This window comes from Metarhizium acridum, assembly GCF_019434415.1.
Source record: "Metarhizium acridum strain ARSEF 324 chromosome Unknown scaffold_13, whole genome shotgun sequence".
Lineage (NCBI taxonomy): Eukaryota > Fungi > Ascomycota > Sordariomycetes > Hypocreales > Clavicipitaceae > Metarhizium > Metarhizium acridum.
In genome coordinates, this window is record NW_027094016.1 from 2,003,019 (window position 1) to 2,026,195 (window position 23,177).

A 23,177-nucleotide genomic window follows, 5' to 3' on the forward strand; every position below is an offset into this window, starting at 1 on the left:
TTGCAAGCGATAGATGATATATTACTTCAGCGGCCTTTTTTTGGCGTTTGGCAAGTCACAATATTACGTAGCACAAGTTATGAATCATCTAAATTACCACTCACAAGTAGGGTGAGATTTAGCCGAGGTCAGCAGCTAATATGTTATGGGTTGCCAGTCATGGTTGACGCCTACGCCAGAGAAGAAGAATCCAAGGCGTTCTTGTTTCCCAATTAGTTCAAGGTCAATCTTCCAAAAGCCCTTGAATTACAACTACATGGACCAATCGGCCTCCAACCGCATGGGTTCCATTGGCGAATTGTCACCGCAACAGCCACGGAGCAGAGCACCGCCGACTATGGGGGAGTATCCAAGGCCAGCATTGTCTGGAATGGAACTCGCCCAAATCTTTCTACTGCCCCTCTCGCTCATGTCGACTTTGAGGGCACATGATTGCTGCTGGCCGAACGGTAGCGAGGCAACTAATCTGCGTCCATGCGGCCAAGGGCCAGATGAGTCAACCTCGGCATGCTGCTACGAAAGCCACTATTGTCTATCGAAGGGCCTTTGCTACGAGCCGCACAACATGACCACATACCGTGCCGGCTGTACGGAGAAGAACTTTAGGTCACAGAGGCAACAGTGGCATCGAATCGTCTGGTATGGCATCAAGCACGTTACGGCCCAAAGAAAGAAGATTCTGACTGACAAGAGCCACTTGGCAGCAGGCAAACAGCACTCGGGCGTGTGGGCATGTGGAAATAACAGATCACAGGTTCGCCTGTCATTTGTCGCTTTGCAGCATCAGAACTTCACAGTCCCGGGGGGGCAACATCGTCGACAATGACGCGCTGCGAAACGACGTTGCAGCGTTGACAACCGCGACGAGCGCGCCATGGAAACGGTGCAGAGGGACTGTGCCTATCGCGACCGCCGTCACCATTTGGTATCGGAGTTGGTGTTTCGCTGGTGTGCGCAACGGCGGTCTTTGCGGCGTTGTTCCTGCGAGAGAGGAGGAAGGGAAACCTGCAGCGCGCCCAAAAGTCGCAGTATGATTCTACGACTCTGGGGAACTGGTCAACGACGCAGTTGGCTCCGCTTACTCCTGCGCGAACAGCTGGAACGGAGCCTGTGAGGAGTGAGGTGATGGGGGAGTCGACACGAAGCGAGATAATGGGTACTCAGAGACACGAACTGGGCGGTTGAGTCATCGTACATAGTTTGTGGACGTATACAAATTTCAGTTGCAGGAGGCCTCAGTGCTGGCTCCAAGAAATCAAGCCATATTTGGAGTATGTTGCGTAATTTTGGACGTTGCGTTCCCTGCAACACTGCGTGTGGCATCTACACGTGGTGCATGATGTTGACGGAGTCCTCTTTATCGCTGCAACTTCGCGAGTCACACTCACCCCCATTACCCCATTGTTCCAATTGATCTTCATTGTTGTTTGGGTTAGATGTGGTAAAGGGGGGATTGACATTCTCACCCATGTCAATGAGGCCTCTGCTGGTATCCATGCGGAGATCAGAGGAGGGAAACTTGTTTGTTTTCCGAGCACGAGCTAAGAACTTCATGATATGTTCTGACTCTACTACGGGCTTGATCAAGTGCCATTGGGCTCAATCTGCGCCATCCTGTCCGTCCTCGTAATGCAGTGAGAGGGCTGCTTCAAAGAAGGTTGACGCAGCTGCTATGGCGATCGCCATCTCCTCAATACTGGCCCGTTTGTTCTGCTGGGCCGCATAATGTTTTTTTTCTTTTGTCAAGATAAATGGGCCAGGCCAAGACTTGGTAGACCATAGACATCCGGATGGCAATGGGATTGTATTCAGCCTCTGGTCGTTTCACAACCAGCGTGTTTTGGCGCCAGATAGAAGTCATGTCAACGGGACATCAGGGCCCAGGCATGCGATTGATAAGTAGCATCGCCAAGACGAAGCTGAAATGCCATGAGTGGTTGGCCTTTTGTCAGAGAGATGCCTGGGAAACAAGCACAGTTCAAGTCTAGCAACGTCTAGATTGTCGATATATTATTAGGGTGTAAAATATTGCGGTTTTGGGTACCCATGGGGTCTCCCTGTGACATATATAGGCACCTAAATTTATATACATATAAATGTACTGCTACATAAATTTTTACCCATGGGTACCCATTTTTACACCTTACCACACGCAGTGTTGCAGGGAACGCAACGTCCAAAATTACGCAACATACTCCAAATATGGCTTGATTTCTTGGAGCCAGCACTGAGGCCTCCTGTAACTGAAATTTGTATACGTCCACAAACTATGTACGATGACTTAACCGCCCAGTTCGTGTCTCATAATATTATCCTCGAGACGCTGCGTTGAATCGCGAGACAAATACGAAGGAATGAAGCTCAAGAAAGTATTGGTGAATAGATATCATCTGATTGTCCACCGGTGAGTTACCATACTGCACAGATACATGCCTGTCTTATTGATAATGTGGTGTATGTAGCTGGGATTATTGAATCATAGGCCGTCCGCACCATCCGCAATTAAAAAAAGCGCCTCGGGCTCGCCGTTAGCGGTAGCATTACCTCATTACCTCTCTACGGCGCGTCAGTAGATGCAATACTCCAGGCAAACTGCGGATTTCCTGTTCCAGAAGGACTCGAACAAAGTCGAGCTCGATATTGAGCTCGACGTTGGACTCGTCGTTGAGCTCGTGGCATCAAACGGCGAAGAACTGGGTCCGTGTCAGTTCTTACTCGATATCAAACAAGAGACAAGAGACGATCTTAGTGATCAATATCCCGTGGTAAATTAAAAGAGATTTTAAAGTGGTTGTCTTGGCATTTTTTGTTTTTTTTTGACGGAGGCTTGCCGAGATGCCACGAGGCAGCAACCAAACGGGGAGACGAAACGGCCAATCAATGGCGCCAAGGGCTGTCACAGCCGCCCGATGGGCAAGGAACAATCATGGAAATCTGTCAAGAAATCAACGCGGCCATGGCTTGCCTTCCATCTCATGGCGCGGAGATGTGTCGTGGTGGAGGGGTCTGACGTGTTTCAAGTGAAGCTACTCAGACAAGTGCTGAAACCCAGATTCGAGTATCGCGGCATCATCACGGCGAGCTTTGGGGGTCGTTTCGGCACAGCCTTACGCCTGAGCTCCACCCCGACGAAGATGCTTGGATATGACTCGACGTTTTGTCGTTTCGGGCTGGCATCTCGAGTCTGTACGGAGCTCGCGACTCCGTGGCTGATGTTGAGAGCGCATCAGCGGACAAGACGAGACGGGGAATTTGGCAGGGCAACCAGGTGCCTTCGCCCAAGCATCAAAATCTGTGCGAGAAGACGCAGCTGAAACCAGACTTCAGACCAGCTAAGCTTTCTATGCGACAAACCAGCGGCATGCTACTGCCGAACCTTGAACCGCTCATCACTGATCAGGCCCGGCTAACGAAAGTCATATTTGCCTTTTGCCAGGATGAGTATGCCAGACTGGGAAATCTCTCTCTGTGCCCAGTTTCTCTGACACGGTGGATCTTGTTTCGGTTGAAAACGATCCGTCATGCAGACCGTCACAGAGTAATGGTTCAGATAGGGAGGGAAAAGGTTGAGGTTACTACTCGGGTACAAGACCTGGCTGATATACGAGAGAAAAAATTACAAATATAAAAGAGTCGTCGTATCAAGACTCCAAAATAGAAAGGATCCTTACAACAACCACAACAAGCAACTCGACAAATACTCCTCGTTTTCACAACTTTCTACTACTTTTTTCTCTTACAACCAACTACTGCATAATCCAACAATATGAAGGTCTCATCTGCTTTCGTCCTCACTCTCCTCACCGGCGCGCTGGCCGCGCCTTCTGTCGTTTCCGACTTCGACTCCGAGAAGCGCGACGTTGACGTCGCAGCTAGAGACTTTGACGACTCGGCAATCGCGAATGCTGTTGAAGCTAGACAAGTCGACACTACCATCACCCTCGACGAGCGCGATGTTGAAGTCGAGGACGTCGAGATAGTGGCACGGACGCCCGGACAGGGGGCCAAGAAGGCGGGCGCGAACACGGCAGCCAAGAAGAAGGCGGGCGCAAACGCGGCGACCAAGAAGAAGAATAATGGCGCCAAGGCAAACAAGAACAAGGCGAGCAAGGCGAAGGCCGCCGCTGCCAGAGTGACCAACTCCTTCCAAGCCCCCGGTGTCGTCTAACTAGATGCTGTAGTTAGATTTTAATAAATGCTGGGCATTATTAAGTTTCGGTCCTTTTTTCTGTTCGCATAGCTTTGTGGTTGATCAAGACATCAGGACAACTTGTCGCCTCGGCGCCTCGAACCCCTGTTTATCACGAGGCTGTCGAAGGAATAAAATTAAATGCCTGTGAAGTACTCCGTATAATGACTATATTAAGATTCCAGACTATAAAGCTTCGCAAACACGTACTCACCAAAAGGTATGGTCGTATGTCAGTAGCGTGACGAGAATGACGAGCTGTGAGTCTTCCATTGCCAGCACGACAGGAATTCGACTTGCCTGTGTGTGACTGGAAACCCTTTTGGTAAGTTCTGAGCGTTTTGGATCACTCTCCTCTTATACAAGCCCAGAATGACTAACGCATAATTTTTCAGAGTCTGCAGTCGCAACTCTCGCTGAATGATGATGCCTTGCCAGAATCACACTGGGATATGTGTTGCCCTAACGCTTTCACAAGTCAGCCTGCTTTTTGGCAGAGAACATGGAGTTGCTTGTTGCGGCATCGAACATGTCCGTTATTACGATACTGCCAGGTCTCAAAGCCAAGCATATGGTTCATGATGCCCATCGACCTGTCATGGTTCCACAAAAGTCGATTAATGCTTCATAGCTCCATAGGCGATGAATTCTAGAACAAACTTTGCTCACAGGCAACATCTAGGAAGATAGTAAAATACTGGAGTCTCTTCAAAGAGGGCAATGTACTGTGTGATGGTCGATTGGAGTGACTGAGATGTGCAGACAGGCCAGCCGAAGTCGGGGATCAACAGGGGGAATCTCGCTTCAAGGGCGTCGTACTGCTCAAATAGTCTCTAGAAGCCCGAAATAGATGTATTTGTGACACGCTCTCGCAATTGCCGGAGAATAGTGGAAAACTCGGATTGGTAGCAACACGCCAAAGTTCGAAAATATCGAGTAGCACGGGCGGTTTCCATTGCATCGCAAACACAGCCGCAATTCATCCAATGGACTGTCCATGTGCCCGAGCTATACACATGTTTGTTCGCTACGCAGACACACATATGTAAGTGTGCTTTGTAGTAACAAAAAAGAAATTATATATGGTTGTGTATGAACTATGGCCGTGCCATTGAAGAGCGCGTCACGTGCCACGTGCATGGGTCACAAAGTTTAATGAGTTTGCGCGTTCGGTCGCGTATCACGCGTACCAACGCGTCGCCGTTCATCTTCACGCCTCTTGTGGCGCGGCTGCGCAAGGGCAGGTATGGGTACGACCTCCCATGCTTCTTAATTGCCCTGGCTACCGCTGGCCTGCTCTCCCCTTCGACTTCCCATCTTCATGTTTTCCAAATTCCAAACATTTCGGCAAGGACAACCGCCCTTCAATTGCACTGCATTGCCATAATTCAGGAGGGACTGTCCATCACAATGCCTTGCTCTGCTTTAGGAAAGAGGGATCGCAACGATAGGGATTCTAGTAAGTGAAGGAGACACCATGCGAAGGTGAATCCTCTACATCATTGGCTGAGACTAACTGAATGAGCAGCAGTCGTTATTGCAACTCCCACCAAGAAATTCCGTCACCACGACGCATATGCCCTCTACAAGCATGATGAGGAGAACCAAGACCCTCAAAGCACTCCCGATGCTCACGACACCGTCGGGATCGAGGTGAAGGTGGTCGAGGATGCTCCCCGAAAGAGGCAGAGATCTGAATCACAAACATCCATAAAAAAGAACCCAGTCACGCCATCGACTCCACGACATCGAGATGTGCTGTCAGCCTATCCTACCACTCCTCGGCATGCAGTCATGTCGGCGGGAAAACTTTTCAAACGTCTAACTCCAAACTCTCCTCTGTCGCCGTCTACCATCCAGACCATCTACCACTCTGCACGGCAACTCTTTAGCCGTGGGGCAGAACCAGGACAGCTCATCGGAAGAGAATCTGAGCGAATGGAGCTAATCAAGTTCCTCAACCGCTGCAGCTCGTCAACACCGAGCGGCTGTCTCTACGTCAGTGGTGCACCCGGAACCGGCAAGAGCGCTATGATCACAGAAATGACTCGGGGCTTCTCCGAGAAAGAAGGTATCAAGAGTGTATACATCAACTGCATGAGCATCAAGTCCTCCAAAGACTTGTACACCACCTTGCTCACCGAGCTCGGAGAAGACGCCAACGCATCATCAGAGAGTGAAGCCATCTTAACACTACAACTGGCATTTTGCCCCAAAACAAAGTCATCTTCAGTTTACCTAATCGTCCTGGACGAAATCGATCACATCATGACCATGGGCCTTGAGAGCCTTTACCGGGTATTTGAGTGGTCTCTTCAAAAATCATCCCGCCTGGCCCTGATCGGCATCGCAAACGCTCTGGATTTGACCGATCGCTTCCTGCCACGACTGAAGTCGAAGAATCTGAAGCCAGATCTCCTGCCATTCTTACCATACACGGCCGCCCAGGTTAAGAATATCATCACCACAAGGCTCAAGTCTCTCATGCCCGAGGCTGGCAAGGAGGGTTACGTTCCCTTTATTCACCCAGCCGCCATTGAGCTGTGTTCTCGAAAAGTCGCCAGCCAGACTGGAGATCTTCGAAAGGCCTTTGAGATATGTCGCCGTGCACTGGACTTGATCGAAACCGAGACCAGATCGAAACATGAGGAAGAGGCTCGGGAGAAGCTGCTTCAGATGACGCCATCCAAGCGACCCTTGGGCGAAAACATGAATGGGGCTGCGGGAGTTGGATCGGCGAGGAGTGTTCTGCAGATTATGGCCGGCTCTCTCAAGAGCTTGACGGCAGAGACTGCGCCTCGGGCGTCGATAGGACATCTCAACAAGGTCACCGCTGCAGCCTTTAGCAACGGCACAACTCAACGGCTTAAGACACTGAATCTCCAACAAAAGGTTGCCCTGTGTGCTCTGACAGCGTACGAAAACAGGAGTCGAGCATTGATGAGGGCGTCCAACACGCCAGCCACCCCGTCCAAGTCCCAATCATTGGCGCCGACAATCAAGACACTATTTGACACATATTGTCAGTTGTGCACCCGAGACTCATTGCTGCACCCACTGTCAAGCTCGGAATTCCGAGAGGTTGTTGGTAGCTTGGAGACTTTGGGCCTCATTGCTGCTGTGGATGGCAAGAATGGCAGCTTCAATATGGCACAGACACCTAGCAAGCGTGGCCGGAAGTCGACTGTTGGCAGTGAGGGCGAGAAGCGTGTCGCTAGCTGCACGGGAGAGAAGGAAATCCAGTCGGTGGCCGACGGACCAGCCGCCGGAATCTTGAGGAGTATTTTGTCAGGTGAGGCATTGGACTGAGGTATAGACTGACGGAGACTCGGCCGTCTTGGAACATGAAGGCACTGTTTGCATAATCAGAGTGTTTTATATTGAGGGGAATTGGCGCTGGTTTGTATACATGGCATGGGTTTGGCACAGGCGTTTGGGATTTGAGGAGCATTAGATGGAACGCATTGATGGCATTAATGGCGCAGGTTGTGTGTTTTGTACAATTGTGTGGTGGGCTGACGTAGGATGATACCCAACACGAGTAAAGAAATATACTGATGCTGTAATATTTCTCTTTGCTACGTCGATATGAAAGTCGAACTCGACCACTACAGCTACGGGGAGCGATTCCCTGGAAAATGTGATGCATGTAGAGAGAGACAAACAGCCTGCGCTACCAGGAGAGTTGTCCACTTTTAGTAGTGCAGTTGGCAGGTGCCACGTCTCCCTCATAGAAAATGTTCCGTAGTGTGGACGACGATGGAGCATTGGTGGCTTGAGGGCTGACAGAAAGGCAAAAGTTCAAGCGAACCAAGCTTTTCTTGGCTTCCCCACGGCTCTTGGCAGTTGGCAAAGACCCAACCAGAGCATCCGGGCCGTTCTGAGGATACGAGAGTATGTATGTATGTACGTGTGCGAGGGAATAGACGGATGAATACGGAGTACAGAGGACAAGGACAAAGGGCATTCGTGCCTCGAGATGTACACATGTTTGTACAGAAACATACCTGTGTTGGTTGGTCGCGCGCCACGCGGGAGCTATGACGGTTGATGCAGAAAACGTGTCGTTGAACCAGGCCCCTAGCCCACTGTGGAATTCTAGAAGATGCAGGCATCGCCAATCTTAAGACAATACAATAAAAGGAGGGAGGGAGAAAAGACGGCGACAAAGAAATACACATGTGCACGCGCGGGCGACAACCTCGAGTCAAGCATGACAATGGCGACTTGGCCTGGCCTGCGTCTCTCTACCATCGCTTTGCGTTCCGGGGTTGTCATAGTCCTGCAGCAATTGTTTGTGAACCAAACTTTTTTTTTGGTTCCATGGGCAAAGGTAGGTCTCTCCCGCTGTGCCTCAAACAAAGAAAAATGACGTGTCAACTGAGAACATGCGACCTGACAGAGTCACGGACCTTGGTCCCAGCTTTCCGACATGGGAGCTGGCAAAGCTTCGGCACGAGGCACAAGGCACAAGGACCAAAGCATCAATCAGTACGGAGTACTCCGTACCTAGGTACTAGGTACCTAGGTAGGTAGGGAGCAATAGTTGGAGTGTTGATTGCTTAGAACATGCCGCTGCCGCTGCCGCTGCCGCTGCCTTTGCTTTTATTATTTTTTTTTTCTTTTGTTCCGCCTCGGGTATGCCCCCTTATCGGATACAGGATGAGAGGGTGTGGTGGATTCTGTTCCACTTGATCCGTTGTTGCAGTCGCTGCCACCGCGATGCCACGGTGATGCCACCATGATGGCAGAGTCGTGCCGCTAAAGGCACGTGGGGGGCTGGCTGTCTGGCCGGGCGAAGACTGTCGACAGGTGGTGTGCAGTCGATTGCTCCTTAATAACTGCTCTTGGCTCCCCTTTTCAAAGGGCTATGGTTTGATTTTAGGGCTGGTGGTATTCGGCGACATGTCCGGCCGTCCCAGAGTTCCAATGTTGATGGATCAATCAAATGGCTACCAGATTGAGCCCTGGCCGCGACGCCCCCCTCCCTTGGCCGTGCTCCCCCCCCACCCCACACACACACCCCTGGGAGCGCTCCGGGAAGCCCCCAAGCCCCCTCGCCCAACGGCGCAGATGCAGCAGACCTCCCGCCCCAGCCCGCCGCCAAGCACGCCTAGTTTTGGGATTGTGCTATTCTGCCGTGACTCGACTCGACTTGACCCGTTGACCGGACATCTTCTTGCTCGTCCGCATCATAGCATCATAGCATCATTGTATCACAACCTCGAGCCGTCGAGGGCAGCGACCACCGACGGAATCGCTTGCTCCTCTCAGGCACCGCGTCTGCGCCTGCGCCTGCATCTTGCATTTGCATTTGCGCTTGCGTTTGCGAGCCTTGCCCTTGGGCCTGGCCCGCAGCCGTCCAACGTGCTCGCCCAATGCCGCGAGATCCCCCACGGGACGGAGCCGGCGGCCGTCTCTCGACATCGTCGACGCCCTCGTTCGCGACGCCCGCGGCGGCGGCTGGAGTCTCTGGGGATCCCGAAAATGCCGGCGAGGCAGCCACCGAGCCGGCCGTGCCTGCGCCGTCGCTGGTCAAGTCACCATCGCCAACTGCTCCTCAGCGCCCGAGCCTGTTGTCGCGATTGAGCTTGCCCTTGCAGCTGCCGCTGCCCCTCCGGAGTAGAAACCGCAACGTCGTCGACTTCCACATCCGCTGTGACGAGCCGCACAGGACGTATGCTGCCGGGGATTCCGTCCGCGGTGCCGTTGTTCTCGTCGTCGTCAAGCCATTGCGTATTACCCACCTCGTCGTCTCGCTGCATGGCTTTGTCCGAGTCCTCAAGGACCCCACGTCCGTGGCGAAGGCGCAGAGCGTCACCACTCTGCCCCCGCCTGGCAGCTCACGGCGGCCACAGTACCAGGGCAATGGATTGATTAGTCTGTTTCAAGACGAGCAGGTTCTTAGCGGTGAGGGGAGGATAGAGCCGGGCAAATATGAGTTTGGCTTCGATTTGATATTCCCGGACAAGGGCCTGCCTAGCAGCATTGACGTAAGCCACTTTTTCATATGCTCCTCTTTGTTTCTTTTCTTTTTTTATTAAAAAAAAAAAAAATCCAAGTCGTCGAGAAAGAAGACAAAAGAACGAAAGAAAGAAACAAAAAAAGGAAACTAACGTGGGATATTAGTTCGAGCGGGGAACTATTTCATACTCCATTACCGCCACAATAACAAGACCCACGACCATCGCGCCGACATCAACCTGTGAGAGAAAGGTTACTCTTGTTCAGCAAATAGACGTCGGGTTGCTTGCACCGCCGCGGTCGAGAACCATTTTCCTAGAGCCCATCTCTAAACGGACCCGAAGAAAAAAGCCTGCCGTCAATGACAAGCCATCTGGCTCTGCTTCCGTCGATATCAATGATGTTGCTTCCGAAGCCGACTCATCCGTCATCACGGAGGATTCTACCCGCGGTGATAACTCTCACAGTTCGCCAATTGAGACGCGCACAGGATCTGCTCCAAGCGATATGCATAGCGAAATCAGCGGCGAGAGTGGCCGGAGCGTCAGCACCGCCAGTAGGGCCGAGTTCACCCAGTTATCACACGTGGGCTCGACACTTACGTCCGCAGCAAAGCAACAGGTTGTGGATGACAAGACGATTACAGCGACTGTCGAGTTGCTCAAGGGCGGCTGCCTTCCTGGTGACACTGTCTCCGTGAGAGTTACGGTGCAACACATCAAGAGGGTAAAGAGCATGACTGGTGTCATTGCGACTCTGTTTCGGCAGGGGAGGATTGATACAAACCCACCGCCATCATTGGTCGCCCAAGGCGTCCACTTCGCAAGGAAGCTACACAAAGACGACCCATATCCAAAGTCACGAACTGGGTTGGCAGGGCTGTCATTATCATCAAGCGGCTCAACGAGCGTGTTTCGCAAGGACTTGGACCAGAATGCCGCACCGCTCATCATCGACCCTCAAACGCTGCAGGCTTCTGTCACCGTCTCCGTGAGGGTGCCTGACGATGCTTTCCCAACAATCAAGGCTGTGCCAGGTGATATGATCAGCTTCAAGTATCAAGTTGAAGTGATTGTCGACCTGGGAGGCAGGCTGTCGACTCAGCTAGGGGCTGGTGGTTCGAAATCAAGATTTGGCGCGTCCAGTGGTGGCAATACAGAGTCAAATCAAGGCTCATTCGGCCCTCAGAGGGGCTCCAACATTGCAGATACCTCGCAGGTCAGACGTGAAAAAGGCATCATATCGTTGTCGTTTGAAACCGTGGTGGGGACTACCGACAGCTCCAAAGCACGACCAGCTGCGAAGCCAGTCGCCAAAACAAGAACCATTCGAATTGCGGAGGAAGCCGACGAGGACGAAAGTATCCAGCCTGAAACCCCATCCCATAATTGCCCTCACCATCCACTCAACTCAATACTTGCCAATGGGCAATCACACCTATCGCCACCTAATACCCAACTCGACTACACCACCCCGCCTCCGCATCCCGCCGATGTCCACCAGCAATCCTCCTTGGCTACGGCGGGTTCATCACGAGACATTCAAGTAAATGGCCATCGCCCGCAGGCCGCCCCGTCCTATATCCCGCCGCCTCAGATGCCTGATCAGACCAACATGTCCGAGAAGGACAGAATACGACAAGCTGAAACGAGGCTATTACCAAGTCAACCGCTAGCAGGACCTTCAACACCAGGGGAAGACGACGATATTTACGACGCAGAAGACACGCCTCGTGCGGCATCCTCTGGCCCCATTGTCCCGACCACGGACGAAGCCGAAGCTGCTCCATCCGCACCCACAGAGGACGAAGTAACCGCTGGCCACCCGACGGAGGACAAGCAAGAGCTCGAGCGTCGAAGGCTAATGGAAGAAGCTAGCGCGCCACCAGAGTTTCCAGATGACATGGAGCGACCGAGAGGTAGCTCGTCAGCAGATGCTGCCAACGAAGCCACAGCCCCTGATCTCGATGATGCAGATGAATATCCTGGATATGGCGTCGGCGCCGGTTCATCTCGGGACGGTGACTCGCATATGGAACAATTACCGGCGTATCACAGATGAGGCGATGGAAAAAACAAAAGGGAGGGGCGCTATATTGTATATAAGAGGTTGGTTCTTGTCCATTTCATGTTTCGAGATTATAGAGATATCGGCGTGAGCATACGAAAATTGGATTCAATGTACAAGGTGGAACAAGGGGTCCCCATTTGATTGATGGCGAGCATGGGAGTTTTGGTGGTATATTATGTATATGGCGTGGAGAATCTGGTTTTGCATCGGGGTTTTTGGCAAGAATGCCATGGGTTTTGATTACTTTTTCTGTAATAACTGGACTTGGAGGCCGTTACCAAGATGTGCATTGTGTGTTTTCTGACGGCTCATGTGTACATTACCTAGATGTACTACGTGTAGACATGACTGGCTCCGAGACGATACCAAACCCCCCAATCAACAACACATTCAAATCACACTTGAATAATACCATGGCACTAACCGATGAGAAAAGGCGGTGATTGTCCTTGTAGGCGTGTCCAAACGCACATTGTCGTCTATATGCCCATAATATACATTACCAAATCACAAACGCACCCCCCTGCCCCCGGCCCCCCGGGCCCCCTTGCACAGCCCAGCATGAACAAATCCTAATGCTGCAAGACGGCAGGCTTCCCCTCCTCCCAGTCACTCACGGCCCCCCTCACGTTGACCCAGTACCGCAGCCGGACAGCCTCCCTCTTGGCCCTCTCGAGATCGTGCTCCCGAAAGGCCTCCTCCAGCACCTCCTCGCACCTCCGTATGCGCTCCTCATTCTCCGCCGTCAGCCCCTCGAGGTCGGCAGGGCTGCGCGCCTCCTCAATCGCCTCGTGGGCCTCGAGCACGACCGTCAGCAGCTCCGGCTCCTCGACCTTGAGCGTCTCGTCGTTGGCGACGTCGACGCCCTGCAGCGAGAGGAGGTACTGCGCGCGGAGCAGCGGGTTCGACAGCGTCTTGTAGGCCTCGTTGACGGCGGCGCTCGTCGCCTCGGCCTGCGCCTTGGACGAAGCCGGGTGCAGGTCCGGGTGGTGGCGGGACTGGAGGCGCAGAAACTCGGCGCGGAGGGAGCGCAGATTGATGGGGAAGTGGCCGTTCGGGGGCGGTCCGTCGGGGAGGGTTTGCGGGAAGAAGGAGTAGAGGGTTTGCGGTGGTGACGGCGCCGTCTTGGGGGCCGTGTTGGCTTCTGCTACCGCCGCCGCCGCCGCCGAGGAGGACGAGGACGAGGGCGGCGGTGAGGCGAGAGAAGGCCGCTGTGTGAATCGCCGCGTCTGGTGGACTGCCGGGTCTCGCGGCGCGGGAGCTTTCACTGCGGCTAGCGAGACGGCGGCGACGGGCGGCGATGTCGTCTGGGCGTGGAGGCGGCACCGTCCGCAGATGCGTTGTGTCGCGGAGATGGCGCGCATGTTTTTGCAAAAGAAGGGTACTAGAAGGAAGGTTTGGATCAGGCAAGATGCGATGGTTTTCCTAATGATGTGACACCAGATGGATGAAGGCGCGTCGCACTGTTGCGCTGGTGAAGTCATGCAAATATGCAAAAAGGAAAATCTAAAAATGCAAAACATGGCAGGGTTGCAATGTGATGAAGTCATTCGCACGCTCCTCTCTCAAGGACGACGGAGCTCCGAAGCCCGACGCGGGGAGCCGTCCGGGGAATTGGACCGAGGATTTACCACGTCCTGTGTATCCACCCGTCGGCTTGGGACGGCTCAACCAATCCGATGCCGCACAATTCAAGTGGTCAGCTTTTGGTGTTGGGCATATCATGTAGTTGCAGAGCACAAAGCACAGCTACTTGTTCAAGTGCTATGTATGACTCGGCATTTCTTGCTGAGACATGATGGCCGGCAGCAGACCAACATTTTCTACTCGGTTTCTCAAGTAAAACGAGGTCCATTTGCCGGGCCTTGACCTCTTGACTTATTTTTTCCACCCATCAGCGTCGGTTCTTTGACAAGCCCGCATCTCAATGGCTGCCCGCCGTAGATGTGGAGGTGGGGGTGGAGGTGGGATATTGCCGCGTTTGGCAGGCCTCGGCGGCAAATGCCCCATAACGTTTCTCGGCCGCCAGCCAAAAGGCGCTCCATCTCCGACTCCGCTTGGCTTTCGTGGTCGCTTTATTACCCGGCGAACAGCCACGGAACTCGACAATTCTTGATTCAAATACAGCTCTGTGAATTGTTAGCCATTGCCATTTTTTTTTCCATGTTCTCTTCTGTTTGGCTCGCTGTCATTTTGTTGTATATTGTGACCTAATAGAGCTGCTGCATTGAAAACGACTAGAGATGGCCAAGCTGTTTGACGCCGCTGAAGGTAAGCCGCTTCTACTCGGCAATTGAGCTTCGCTTCAAAATCCAAAACCTGCTGATTCACCATAGTCGCCAAGCACAATACCCCAGAAAGCTGCTGGGTCGTTTTGTACGGCAATGTCTACGACGTCACCGACTTTCTTCCCTCTCATCCTGGCGGTTCCAGGATTATCCTGAAGCTCGCCGGTCAAGATGCAACTGAGGACTACGACCCTGTCCATCCGCCTGGCACTCTCGAGGAGAATCTCAAGCCCGAGGCCAAGCTAGGCCAAATCAACCCAGAGACTCTCCCAGAGCCAGTGTCTACACCAGAAGCCGAGGTGCCCTCAGACGACTATCGCCCGCCGCTAGAGTCCCTACTGAATCTGGACGAGATTGAGGAAGAGGCAACCAAGCGAATTCCCAAGAAAGCCTGGGCGTACTATTTTTCAGCTAGTGACGACTTGATATCCAAGACGTTCAACAATTCCGTATATCGCGACATCCTGCTGCGGCCGCGCATGTTTGTCGACTGCACAGAATGTGACTTGTCAACCGCATTGCTTGGTCACAAAGTCGGAGTCCCGTTCTTTGTTGCACCAGCTGCAATGGCACGATTAGCGCACCCAGATGGTGAGCATGGCATCGCCAAAGCCGCTGCTCGCTTCAATGCCTTGCAAGTCATCTCGAATAATGCTTCCATGACTCCGGAACAAATCGTGCAAGGCTCTCCCTCAGAACAAATGTTTGGCTGGCAGATTTACGTTCAGAACCAGCGAGACAAGAGCGTGGCCATGCTGAAGCGAATCAATGCCATGAAGGACCGCTTCAAATTTGTCTGCTTAACCCTCGACGCTCCGGTGCCAGGGAAGCGTGAATTGGATGAAAAGTCCAACTTTGAGAGGGGCAACAATGTTCAAGCGGCGGCGACCAGTAGCGGTGATGCTCAGCGACCTGGCGGAGGCGGCGTTGGCCAGCAGTTGTTCTTTGGAACCGCGTGTGATCTGACCTGGAAGACAACCCTGCCTTGGTTGGCACAGCACACCGACTTGCCCATTGTCCTCAAGGGCATCCAAACTCACGAGGATGCTTATTTGGCAGCTCAACATGCTCCTCGAGTGAAAGCCATCATCTTGTCCAATCACGGCGGAAGGGCCATGGATACTGCTCCTCCTGCTGTACACACGCTACTGGAGATTCGCAAATACTGCCCCGAGGTGTTCAGCAAGATTGAGGTCTGGGTGGATGGCGGTATCAAGAGAGGGACTGACATTGTCAAGGCTCTGTGTCTCGGCGCCAAAGCAGTTGGTCTTGGACGGGCTGCTCTTTTTGGTTTGGGGGCTGGAGGCCAGGCAGGCGTCGAAAGAACACTAGAAAGTAAGTGGCTCTTGGGAAATGACTCCCAACCAACTTTCCTGTTTACCGGACATCTCAAAGGCCCGAGCGGGTGTTGGTTTGCATCGATTCTCTCATGCTCCAGTTCGTTTGTTTCCGCGGTTCAGTCCTTGGGCGTTTTCATGTGCCAGCTGTTTGGGAACAGCCACCGCCAACAACTCTATCTTTGGCTTGTTTTGCCCGACGCTGTGCTTCTGTCCATGAATGACTACTAACAAGCACTTGTGAAACATAGTTCTCGAGGCTGAAACTGCCACATGCATGCGACTGCTCGGAGTAAAGAAGATATCGGAGCTAGGACCAAAATTCGTAAGTGCCTCTTCTTACCCCTTCCTGGCTCGCAGAGGGCAAGTTCCGACTGCAGAGTCGTATCCTTGAAGTACCCTTGACGATAAGTCTCTAACAAGTGGTTTGTTACCCCACGTTTAGATCAACAGTCGACGTGTGGAGAGAGACATTTACGACGGGGAGCCGGGGTTGGACAAGCGGGGTTTGTGGACAAGGTCAAAGCTTTGAGTCGAACTTGCAAATCATCTTCACTCTCAGCGCAGTAATATTCAAATATCTCGAAACTACTACCTCGGCCGCTCGTGAAAATGACAAAGTGGAACCAATCGCCAAAAAGGCGGCCTTGTACCCCGTCACAGCCACCAACTTTATTATATGAAACCGGGGACCCTGCAGACTGGCAATCGACTCCAGGGTGTGGAACTCGGGGACATGGCAGTTTCGGGAGATGAATAGCAGAACGAGCATGATAATATACCACTCAAGATTTGCAGCATCGGAAGCGTAACAGACGCCACCATACCACGTCCACCTGAAATGCCGATCCGAGAAGGCTCAGTAGTACGACACTCTGCATGTATATCGCCCTGAGATTGGGATTGACGAGAAGCGGCAGCCAGTACCAAATTATTTAGTGGGTTGTGACAATGATTGACCAAGGCTCCGGTATTCCTCTCAGACGGTCCCTTGCTTACGAGGCAATGTTGCACTATCCGAGGCATTTGGCCGATAGGAACCATGACGGGAGGCACCCGACCAAACCAAACAGATAATTTGTATTCTGTCGAACGGCGTACTAAGCCAAGGAAGGTTAAGAGCAGATTCGCGTGATAGTCAGTGCTCGTTAGAGGTACTCTTGTAGGCTTCACTTGGTCTCAATCCAAGTGCATTACAGCCTCACGAGGGCCCAGAACGAATGTACACTGTATCATGAAGAAACAATTGTTGGACTAACCATACAGCAGGGAATACTGTACAGTGACATTGACCCCTGGACCAACGGCGCTTGTGTCATGGTGCAGTCGATACGGGTTGCTGCACGCTATTGCAGCCGATACTGCTCATGTCCTCATTCAAGCGACTAGGTGGGTTGACGCCAGACCAGGATGGTTGTCCAACTCGAACACCAACTTTTCTCCAACTAGGCGATGGAAAGCTCGTGTTGGCAGGACATCGTTCTCCTCTGTGTTGAAAGTATAATATAATGACAACTACTCGCATTTCGGAAACGGCCCGTGATGGAATAATTGCCGCTGGCTTGGGACACTTCCGGATACAAGGAGTCCTGGCATGGGCCAGTCGCTTGTTTTTTGACGAGGTCGTATTGTCCATTCCCACTCGGCCATCGAGTTCGCGAATCCTGTCGGGCCTTTGTGATAAGCAACAGCAAGGTGCAGTGGGAGAGTCAGATACACGGGACCGGGTACCGTGCTACAAAGAATTGACGCCAACTTTGCAGCGCAGAAGCAGCACCATGATTTCATCACAACACAGGAACTGCGCTCCGGAGGTGACGGCCTGAGGTGGCGAAAAGAACTGCGCCGGTGACCCTTTTGGGCCGACAGTCATGGACCATGGCCAAGGAATCGGCTGTGGGAAGTTTGGGAGAAGCCACGGATTACGGAGTACCGTGAGAAGTTTTGACGTTTCACACTCTCATTTAGTTACATCCAGAGATTCTGGGGTGGGTTGCGTAAGTAGTTATGCCGCCAAAATAGGTATCCGCCCAGTCCTGAGATTCTGAAAGTTGCACTCTATCGACATCGATCATGTAGCAGCAGTTGACTGATCCGGGTGTTTACAGTATGATGAGATGAAAAATCATCCACCTGTGACTGGTAGCCCCAGCATCCTGGTCAACTTTTAGAGCAGCAGCAGGTGGGGATGGCTCGAGGCCATGGGTAGGTAACACAATCTTCTTTCGTGCAGCTTGTCGCGCTAGCCCGAAGTCTTTGACGAGGAATCGCAATACGGAGTAGTCACGGCCAAGTCTGCGCGCCAATATGTCTGTCTGTCTGGTGATCGGTCATTGGCAGGTAGGATTCAGCTAACAACAGCTGGAGCTTTTTGAGGGAGTCGTCATGATGTTAGGACAACGCCTTTAGGGAAACCAGTAGGCGAGGGCATTCTCATCCGTATAATTTTGAGATGGGCGTGTCGTGGCTTGACTCGCGGGACGATGCCTGTTGCTGTGCCTGCCCGTGTGCTGTCGACATTTTCGCATGTGGATAGGGGATAGCATTCATTCGGGGAGTGGGAACGGGTAGGGAAGGGCGCTCCCAACAGCTGGAACCCTGAAGATGAGAGACAGGACGCACCGTGGTCAACCTGGCGACAGCAATAGCTCTGGCCAGCTAGTAATATGAGGCCGGGGCGGGACGACAATCTTCGGTCCACAAACCACGCCACCGCCAGGGGTCACGATGCCTCACAACTAGCCGAACTGTTGCGCTGTGCGTGGGTGCTCAAACACCATCCATGAGCACGTCGGGTGTTGCATCGTGTACCGCCGTTGCTAGGCTTTTGTGGTTCGCAGAGTCCACAATCGTCCGCAAAGGGAATCCCGGGCCGCGATGCCCCCGTAGATTTAATCAAAGCTTCGAGGCCATGGCCAACACCGGAAGAGCATGCATGGCGGACTGGGGCGTCTTGTTGATGTTTGGCAAAGGTCAGTCCGGGATATTGATCGTTTCAATGTCGCTTACTCCGTACGCGGAGTAGTTACCGTGCCGGCACTGATAAGACTCTCTACCCATGTGCTTCTGCCACTTCAATCACGACGATAATGCTGTCTCTGAAGATGTGATGCTGTTGACTGGCACTCCATTACTGCTTATCAAAAACAACCCGAACTCCGTACCTACCTAGTAGGTAGTTAAGCAAATAGCCAATCCAGTGGTGACAAACTTTCTTGACGCCTCGCAATTCTACTTTCAAAGTTCCCAAAGTTTTCCTCTTCCACGCCGAGGCATTTTTTACACACACGACACGCGACACAACATGAACGCCTCTCCAGGCGCTCACCACATTGCTTGGCATTAGAGAAAAAGCTCGACCACCAGATAGATGATGCCTCCCATTCACCAAACAGTCGATTTTTAGAGACAGCCCCCAGTCTTCCGCAGCCAATCCAGTATTTGTTCGGTTCGGTCGAGGCGCCAGCGTTCGGCCTTGGCTTGACAGCTGACCTTTGGAGGGGAGTGTCAGGTACTTCTTGGAAAGTCTAGTAGGATCTGAGGGGGGTTCTTTTGTTCTTTCGGTGTGGCCGTGCGGTGGTTGCGTCTGGTGGTAAGTTACTACACTCCGTAGGTTGGTAGGTACTAGTACTAATAAAATGGGATTATGGGGGAGCCCCTCTCTGGCCTGGGCTTCCCCATCGACTTCCATCGACTTCTCCAGGCGCTGGGTAGGGCAAGAAAGAAAAAATTCGCCGAATACACGCTCGGGAACAGGCCACCTCTGACTCGACAATATATAATTGCGCTCCAACCAAATAATAATATTATATCATAGAGTTGCAGTCATGCCATTGAGCCACTTCTCGTTTTCGCGCAACCCGACATGGATGTGTTATTTTTTTTCCTTGTCTTAATCACTCTGGCTTCTCGCTTTTCCGTGCTAGGAAAATGCCCCTTTAATCGCAACAAATTTGTTGGGCGCACGCCAAGTCCAATTGTCTCGACATGAAGGAGTCTTCACGTGCTTCGTTTTCCAATCCTGCCGAGGGAACGGACAGACTAGCGGGCGTCAATGCAAGCCTCTTCCTCTTGGTGCTCCAACCTCTAGTAAATCTAGTACGTCAAGCAACGCAACAGCTCAGCCTTTTGGCTGGCTTGCCTCCCAGGTCGATATGTCCGGATCAGGGACTAAGTGGCGGCATCTCTGGGGCTGTCGGATGGCCGACCGTCCGCGAACTTCGCCGCTCGCTGGGAAGAGCAAATGTCGTCCTGAGAGATGTGGCGGGGCTCTTGGCCACTGAAGTCTGGGGATGGCGTCGAGCCTGTCGAGATTTCTGCTCGGCCCATTACCAGCTCGGGCATGGTGCGTCCTTCGGAGTTGACACCCCCCGGCTCGGCTCCACCAATGGGTTGCAGGGATGCGGATATCATGGCTCATGTTGGCAAGACAGCTTGGAACCTTGCTTCGGCGGCGGCTTGAAGGCTTCGGGCCACTATGATGGGCTTTTCACGGACATATGGGGAGAGCCTGTGAACCCGGTGACGGGCAGCCTATGCTCCATGGTCTATTATGGAAAGGGATGGAAAATGGAGTATAAAAGGGTTTTGCAGATGAGCCATATTGTCGATAGCTGGCACCATCACCCAATGATCCCGTCATCACTCTGTGCTGAGGTGCGTGCTAGACCTGGTCCAGTGTCGTGAAGCTGCGAAGAAGAACCGTGTTGAAGTCTAGGTTCTGCGCACTCTGTAGATGATGCTGATTCGGCAAAGTTGGACCGTGCTAGTCATGCCCGGCTCCTTGCTTATCGCGGAAGCATGTCCACTTGCACATGACAATATTTGTAAGGAGTAGTTGCGGCATCGTACATGCAGTTCTTCGTGTTGCAAACACAGCTATTGCATTGCTAAGGCAAATCGCCCACAGGGGAGTGTGTCTGTGCCGAATCGCATCTTAGCCCACGTCTTCATCCCCCATGCATCCAATCCCAGAGCACAGACGACGTCAAGCGGCCCATGGCAGGTTCCATCGTCGTGCCTATCTTGGTTCTTGGTCCGGGGTTCACACCAACTTTCATGGAGGTGCATGAGTTAGGGCGCAGAGAGATGTCTGGTGTGCGTGCCGATGGTCGGTCATCCAGATTGCCAGAGTCCACGCCTTCTTCCTCTGGCGCTTCTCTCCACTCGCCACTCCCCCCCGGGCAGTCGTCCATCCTCCCCATTTGTACTAGCTACCTGAGTGGCCGAGCAGATGGGTCGTGCTGCTAGGTATTGAGTACACTTGCCCCCAGATGCCCAATATAGCCCCAAGGCTAATTGATCTCAGTCGTCCCTGCACACACTCCCCCAATCCCAATCTCAAGCCGCATCCCCGACCTCATGGCGAACTTAAACATATCGCGCTAATCTGACTTAAATACTCTCAATGTCCTTTTTCAGATTGGAATTTTATTCCCCTCTCCCCCGCTGGTTCCCTATTGTGTTGTCCTATTCGTCGTCGTCGGCTGGTTCGTGCTCTACCTAGAGATTTTGATAAACCACGTCTTTCGCGAGCATTTTCATTTTTCATTCTCGTTCCTTCTTTTTGTTCTTCATCTCCCCCTTCCATCCTCCAATAGACGAAGCAGTGTGCCCCCTGATTTCGACGCGTCCGAAAGACCATTTGGCGAGAATGTCCGACAAGCAGGAGATCACCCAGACCGAGAATGGCCCCGTTCGCGGTGGCAAGAAGGCCGCCCTCAAGAACCATTGCAAGCGATTCTGGTGGCTTCACCTGATCATCTTCCTGTGTATTTCTGCTGCCGTCATTTGCATTGTGTGAGTATCTTGCCATGTCACTCGACGCATTGATGGTTGGTTCGATCTTGTTTTGTTGTTCACGGGTGTGTACTACGTGAGATGCGGAGTCGGGAAATTTGCTGTTTTTTAAGGTTACCAGGTTGGGCGATGTGCTCCTACTTTTGGTCATCGTGGAAACGCGAGTTGGTCTACGTCTGACGGAAGCATGGAATACGGGACACAGGCTGGTTGGCCGACTGACCACTCATCTTGCAACTCTACAGTCTCTCTCTCTCTCTCTCTTTTTTTTTCTTTTTTTTTTCTTTTGCCTTCGTCTCATTTACCTTTTATAGAAGGAGCACCAGCTAATTGTCTAAATTTTTTTTTTCCGCAGCATCTTCGTTGGCGTCAAAAACATTGCTCAGGACAAGATCAATGATGCCGACCTTAGGATCCAGGGCGTCAACATCCTCAACTCTGAGCCCACCAAGTTCACCATGCAGATCAACTCCACCATCACTACAGACGGTACCGTCAAGGCTGATATTGACCCCTTTGTCGGCAACCTTACCCTCCGCGATGTTCCTGGTGCTAGACCTTTTGTCCAGCTCAATTTTCCCAGCACCAACGCCAACAAGTTCCAGACTGTCAACATCAGCCAAGAAGTTCAAATCACCGACAAGGGACGCCTTCGTTGAGTTTAACAAGGCCTTCTTCCAGAACGAGACGCTGCGTGTTGCTATCCACGGCAAGACCAAGGTAAAGCCTGCTGGTCTCTCCAAGAAGTACGACGTCGACTTCTACAAGGTCGTCACCTTCAAGGGTTTGAACAAGCTCAACGGCACCACTCTCTCCGACATGAAGATCAAGATTGGTACCGCTGAGGACGGCATCCCTAACTTCAATGCTACCGCCACCCTCACCAACCCCTCATACTACACCATTGACATTGGCAACGCCACCTTTAACAACTTCGCCGACAACCAGCTCCTCGGAAACCTGACTATCAACAACCTTGTCCTCAAGCCCGGCCAGAACGCCGTTCCCGTCTCTGCCATCCTCGACCAGACGATCATCATCTCCGCGGCCACAAAGAAGCCCTACTGCGAGACTGGCAAAATCACCGTTGAATTGCAGGGCACCCATGTCCGGCAAGGTACCAACGAGATTCCCTGGCTTATGGATGCTCTCGGCAGCGCCAACCAGACTGTCGAGCTCAGCCTCGCCGAAACCTTCAAGGCCGCTGGTCTTGGCGACTTCAAGGCTACTTGCAGCTCCTGAGATATGGTTGGCGAGGTTTTTATGACGCCTTTTTTTTTAATTTAATTGGGAAATTTTTCATGTCATCAAGAACGACCGAGTGAATCGATTGCATGTTTTCCCCACGTTGGTTGCCTCGGGGGCTTTCGTTTGCGTGCTCGGTTTACTCCCTGGGACATATGTACGAATTCGACAGCGCGTTGTCAATGGCCGAGCGTGTTTGCTTCGCTGGTCGAAATGCGATAGCGGGAAAAGACAAAACGGGCATGAAGGAGGTCAATGGGTCGGAGGATTTTGTTTTGGATTGAG

The 23,177-nt window shown here is 52.5% G+C and overlaps 6 protein-coding genes across 6 annotated transcripts; 5 read left to right on the forward strand and 1 right to left on the reverse strand.

The window, feature by feature from the left end:
• Positions 1–3,766: 3,766 nt before the first annotated feature.
• J3458_003223 (uncharacterized protein) lies at positions 3,767–4,168 on the forward strand (the record flags this gene model as incomplete). Its single annotated transcript, XM_007815218.2, has 1 exon — positions 3,767–4,168. The coding sequence occupies one exon, from the start codon at positions 3,767–3,769 to the stop codon at positions 4,166–4,168; it is 402 nt and encodes a 133-aa protein (XP_007813409.2).
• Positions 4,169–5,453: 1,285 nt separating this feature from the next.
• Positions 5,454–8,997, forward strand: CDC6_1 (AAA ATPase). The gene is made up of 2 exons (XM_007815219.2): positions 5,454–5,648; positions 5,721–8,997. Exons 1-2 carry the CDS (start codon positions 5,600–5,602, stop codon positions 7,496–7,498), a joined length of 1,827 nt encoding a protein of 608 aa, XP_007813410.1. The 5' UTR covers positions 5,454–5,599; the 3' UTR covers positions 7,499–8,997.
• Positions 8,998–9,316: 319 nt separating this feature from the next.
• Positions 9,317–12,718, forward strand: RIM8 (ph-response sensor protein). Its single transcript, XM_007815220.2, has 2 exons — positions 9,317–10,182; positions 10,319–12,718. Exons 1-2 carry the CDS (start codon positions 9,568–9,570, stop codon positions 12,212–12,214), a joined length of 2,511 nt encoding a protein of 836 aa, XP_007813411.1. The 5' UTR covers positions 9,317–9,567; the 3' UTR covers positions 12,215–12,718.
• Positions 12,719–12,795: 77 nt separating this feature from the next.
• On the reverse strand, positions 12,796–13,746 carry JAC1 (molecular chaperone; the record flags this gene model as incomplete). Its single annotated transcript, XM_007815221.2, has 1 exon — positions 12,796–13,746. One exon carries the CDS (start codon positions 13,744–13,746, stop codon positions 12,796–12,798), a length of 951 nt encoding a protein of 316 aa, XP_007813412.2.
• Positions 13,747–14,279: 533 nt separating this feature from the next.
• J3458_003227 (uncharacterized protein) lies at positions 14,280–17,451 on the forward strand. Its single transcript, XM_066117648.1, has 2 exons — positions 14,280–14,494; positions 14,560–17,451. The coding sequence occupies exons 1-2, from the start codon at positions 14,467–14,469 to the stop codon at positions 16,077–16,079; spliced, it is 1,548 nt and encodes a 515-aa protein (XP_065977436.1). The 5' UTR covers positions 14,280–14,466; the 3' UTR covers positions 16,080–17,451.
• A 4,592-nt stretch (positions 17,452–22,043) lies between these two features.
• On the forward strand, positions 22,044–22,889 carry J3458_003228 (uncharacterized protein; the record flags this gene model as incomplete). The annotated part of the gene is made up of 1 exon (XM_007815223.2): positions 22,044–22,889. The coding sequence occupies one exon, from the start codon at positions 22,044–22,046 to the stop codon at positions 22,887–22,889; it is 846 nt and encodes a 281-aa protein (XP_007813414.2).
• Between the last annotated feature and the right edge of the window lie 288 nt (positions 22,890–23,177).

Coding starts and splice junctions, on each gene's coding strand:
- RIM8 (XM_007815220.2), top strand. CDS start 9,568: ATGCCGCGAGATCCCCCACGGGACGGAGCCGGCGGCCGTCTCTCGACA. Junction 10,183..10,318: donor GCCTGCCTAGCAGCATTGAC/GTAAGCCACTTT, acceptor GTGGGATATTAG/TTCGAGCGGGGAACTATTTC.
- J3458_003227 (XM_066117648.1), top strand. CDS start 14,467: ATGGCCAAGCTGTTTGACGCCGCTGAAG. Junction 14,495..14,559: donor GCTGTTTGACGCCGCTGAAG/GTAAGCCGCTTC, acceptor GATTCACCATAG/TCGCCAAGCACAATACCCCA.
- CDC6_1 (XM_007815219.2), top strand. CDS start 5,600: ATGCCTTGCTCTGCTTTAGGAAAGAGGGATCGCAACGATAGGGATTCT. Junction 5,649..5,720: donor TCGCAACGATAGGGATTCTA/GTAAGTGAAGGA, acceptor AATGAGCAGCAG/TCGTTATTGCAACTCCCACC.